The sequence below is a fragment of the Amblyomma maculatum genome, chromosome 4, assembly GCF_055883805.1.
Source record: "Amblyomma maculatum isolate TAMU_Amacu chromosome 4, ASM5588380v1, whole genome shotgun sequence".
NCBI classification, from domain to species: Eukaryota; Metazoa; Arthropoda; class Arachnida; order Ixodida; family Ixodidae; genus Amblyomma; species Amblyomma maculatum.
This window is the reverse complement of record NC_139347.1, coordinates 125,619,516-125,623,625: the sequence shown is the minus strand read 5'-3', so window position 1 is coordinate 125,623,625 and position 4,110 is coordinate 125,619,516. Positions and strand designations below refer to the sequence as shown.

Sequence of the window (4,110 nt, the reverse complement as noted above, 5' to 3'; positions counted from 1 at the left end):
GATAGCTGGTGTGCAATTCTGCATTTGGTATATTGCTAAATGCGCGCAAAAAGCGGGGTTCAAGCATAGTTTAATGATAAATGTTGGCGACTGCTGAAAGCTTGTCCTAAAATGGACGGCCCCGTTAATACATTAGGCAAAATGTACAAAACTGACCCCTCTTAATTCACACTAGTAGCATACGCAAGCGCGACATCATTCAAAATCGTTACTCGCTCCAAGCACCAAAGGGCACTGAGGCGCCCATGAACCGCCAGGATTTAAAATTTTAGGCGAGAGTGGAGCCTTCGCTATAGTGTACATCCTCCTGGCATATACAACGAAATGCGGGAAGATTTGCTCTTCCAAAATGAGGGGCCACTATTTGAGAAGAACAAAGAAAGACGAAGTAATTTTATTCTGGGATGAATACGGTGTACTGATATTTTGTCCACGCGTTTCTTTTCTGTCACAGCCTCATGAACGATATTCTGCATCAACATCCAAATCAACGTCCGAAGCCACGGTTGAAGCCACCTCCTCCGTGTCCGCGGTTGTAGCCGCCTCCTCCATATCCGCGGTTGAACCCTCCTCCGTATCCTCGGTTGAAGCCTCCACCGCCGTATCCACGGTTGCCACCGTAACCACGTCCGAAGCCTTGGGCTGCCGCCAAGCCACAAATAGCGGCAATCACCAAGACGGCGACCAGGAAGGTCTTGCAGTTCATTCCAAACATAGCTGGAAAGTGAACAAACGTTTTTTCAAACCTGAGCTTTAATCTTGAATCAGCACAAGAGATAATTAATCCTTACGTACAGAGAATGGACCGACAGCGTGAGCCGCAAAGCGTGCGATGACTACAGATGCGGAGTTTACGGGTAATAGCAACATAAGGCAGTGGAATAAGCCATGTTCGTACCTCTGTTCCTGTACTGATACTTTGCAATGCGCTCAGTTTATATTGGTCACGAGAAGTATTTTTTTTTCTGAAAAGCAGCTGGTGCTGGAGTTAATTTTAAATACATTTGTTAATGAGGCTTCTGAAACCAAATGCGTGTAAATGCAAATATCACATATTTGGGACTAGTCAACAATCATAGTGACACTTCCGACGTTGTCCATCAAAAACTGAAAGTGAATTTATTGTATATCTAAGAAGGTTTCAGGGAAAAAAAATGCTTGACGCTTGAAGATAAATATATTCGCATGTCGGTTACAGCGAAACTGCATGCTCAAAAGGAACTGAACTTTCTAAGCTGCAAGTTTGACATTGAATATATTCTCATGTGGGTTAGCCTTCGTTCGCCACAACGTTGTAATCTGGATAACTGCCACGCCCAGCTTTTTTCTGATTTTTTTTTTGTAAATTTTATAAGGTTTTTTGTGGACAATACGCAAGAGGTGATGGTTTCTGAGCAGCGTCGAGGTCTATACTGTTTTCTGCACACTGTTTGATGCCAGATGGTTTACTGCTGGTGACAATATACTCAACACATGATTTATATAATCTTAAGTTAACCGCGACGCCCACGTATTTTTTACTTTGCAGTGCTCTGAACGCCCTCTCATCAAGCATAATGTTGAATATTCTTAGACCTTAAATAATAGTATATTACTGACACCAAGCTCCACAGACGCATGGCATGAAGCCGAATATCCGAATTGAAGACCAGTTTTATAAGGAAAAACAATAATAGCGAAGCTATCTCCATCGATATTATAAAAAGAAAGAGAAATTAAAATAATCTATTTTGCTCTCAAAGGGGTGAACCTGTAGTGCCCTTGAAAGGACAATGGGGCACTTTTTCCTGTTTGTGATGAGTTCGTGATGAGTTCAGGTCTCTCGCCTCTTAGTAGCAATGAGCAGATACTCTGGAATTGCTTAGGCAGTACTTCCAAACTTGTTCCAAATAAAGGTACGCAATAAAACATGTGGGTTGTCGTTGCAGGAAGATTTTTCCTTGAAAATATCCTTTTGTTCCCTGAATTTTTTTTTTTGTAGCTTGCTAGTTTTCAATTCCTTAGTGCCCAGTCGTTAACGTAAAAGCTAACTTGACGGTTCATCTTTGTTTTGTATGCAACGTGCAAAGCATTTCAACATTTTGCGTTTTAAAATCTGTGATCTTGCCAGCAAACATATTAGCGCATAATATTTTGAGCGTTTGTTTTAACATTACTCGAATGCCTTACTTGTCCCGCAAGAGGCCCAGCCCTGGTGTTGCAGTGGTTAGGGTGCTCGACTACTGTGCCCACGAGTACGGGATCGAATCCCGGCTTTGGCGGCCGCTTTTCGCTAGAAGCGGAAAGCAAGATGCCCATGTGCAGTTCGATGTCAGTCACGTTAAAGAACCCCAGGTGGTCAAAATTTTCGGAGACCTCCACTATGGCTTCTGTGTTAGTCTGAGTCGCTTTGGGACTTTAAACCTCATAAACAAAACAAAATGCAGGTATCGTTTCATGAGTCGGTGTTAACCTAACAGATAAATTTATAGGCACATAAATTATGCTTAGTGTTAGCCATTCTTCACTCTCTCTTCAAAACAAGTATAATAAAACGGCTACTCTCCCTAAAAGCTATGCTCTAAAGAAGGCGTCTGCACTACTCTCAATTAGGCGTTTCGGAGCAGTTTCCTATTAAAGTTGGTAACGCCCGTAAGGGGACTTGTGAGAGAAGGGACAAAATTTAACTTTCTAAGCGATAAATATCGGGGCGTAGAACGCCAAAGCTCTCCGTTTTAGTTCGCAAGCAGACTTAAGGCACTCGCACAGCTGGCAAGAGTAAGTTGGGTGAAACATTGCCTATAATTAATGAATCTGAATATAGTTTATTTTAGATCGCTTCATCAAACAGAATAAAGTTACGCCTAGAGTACTTCGACAGATGTGAGAGTTCAATTCCTGCAAACTTGCCTCTTTTTTTCAGATGCTGAAGATCAGGTTTCTGAGGTGAGATGCAGTCGACAGCATGGAATGGTAGCTGATGGAGTGCCCAGCTTGTTTATATTTGCTGCATTTGCGGAAGTGAGTCGGGGCCTCTCTATCCGCCCTTGCGAGTGCTGTAACGATAACAGCACCTTGCCGGGGAAGGCCATCTGCCGGAAAGGTGTTACCCCCGGCCACTCATCCCGCACCGTCCTTTCTGTCATCCGCTGCCTTTCGGAAATCTACAAAAGAAAACAAGGCGAAAGACATGAAAATAGCTGCTAAGCTGCGCAAAACCAGGACGGAGCAAGAGGAAGTAAGGAGCAACCCGAGTGCTTTGATTTTAGTTTTATTTTGAGCACACCCCACCCCCTTTTTTTCTCAATCATATAATATTGTCCCAAACATACATAAATACAGAAGTGAATATAGCCAGGCAGCAACAGTCCTACGTAATTCCAAGCAGCCATGATTGCTTTTACCATATAAGACATCTGAATAATAAGACTTGGATCCCGAATTTCTTGCAGCACTTATGTTAATGGAGGAATGCGCTGAAAGTGAATTTTTCGTGTGTAAGCTGGTAATTTCTTTTTTTTCACGCTTCAAATAGAAGTGTAAATAGGTGCGGTCAATGTCCCGAAAGATTGCAGCCATCATCTGCCGAAACGTTTCCGTAAAACCAGTTGCGCTGGAAAGAGCTAAGCAATAAAGGTCTTGGCAGTACTTTTTAGTGTCACACTCTACGCGTCGCTCATCTCTGTGAAACCTCAGTCTTTCTTTCCTTTATGACAATTTCTCTATAATGAATTATATGTTGCCTTATTAAAATAAGGTGAATGAAAACCGATAAAGTGTTGAGCTGGGCTCTCAGTCCGCAAGAAGACGTTCCTGTTGAAACACTGGATTGCTGACACAGGCTCACCCACAATTTTTGTACAGTCTTCTTTGACATTGTGTGACCATCTTTTTTTCCTTCGTTCGTACTTAAAATTAGTTTATCCGACTGCCTGACTTGTAAGCTGAAGAAAAGGGTTATTCTGCTTATCTTAGCATAGCAGTAAAAGTCCCCGTTAAGATGTAAGCCCCTCCTCAGGGAGAGAATAAAAACCAGTTTTGCATTGCTATGTGTAAGTGTAACTCAGTTACAACCGTCCAGGAGCAGTTTTTTATTTCTGAAAAAACAAGCGTCGTCAACGTACAACTTGT

At 42.4% G+C, this 4,110-nt stretch overlaps 1 protein-coding gene across 1 annotated transcript; it reads right to left on the bottom strand.

Moving 5' to 3' along the window:
• Positions 1 to 363: 363 nt before the first annotated feature.
• LOC146192324 (uncharacterized) lies at positions 364 to 3,040 on the bottom strand. The gene is made up of 2 exons (XM_084600039.1): positions 2,890 to 3,040; positions 364 to 717 (listed from the first exon to the last, which is right to left on the bottom strand). The coding sequence occupies exon 2, from the start codon at positions 713 to 715 to the stop codon at positions 488 to 490; it is 228 nt and encodes a 75-aa protein (XP_084456165.1). The 5' UTR covers positions 716 to 717; positions 2,890 to 3,040; the 3' UTR covers positions 364 to 487.
• Between the last annotated feature and the right edge of the window lie 1,070 nt (positions 3,041 to 4,110).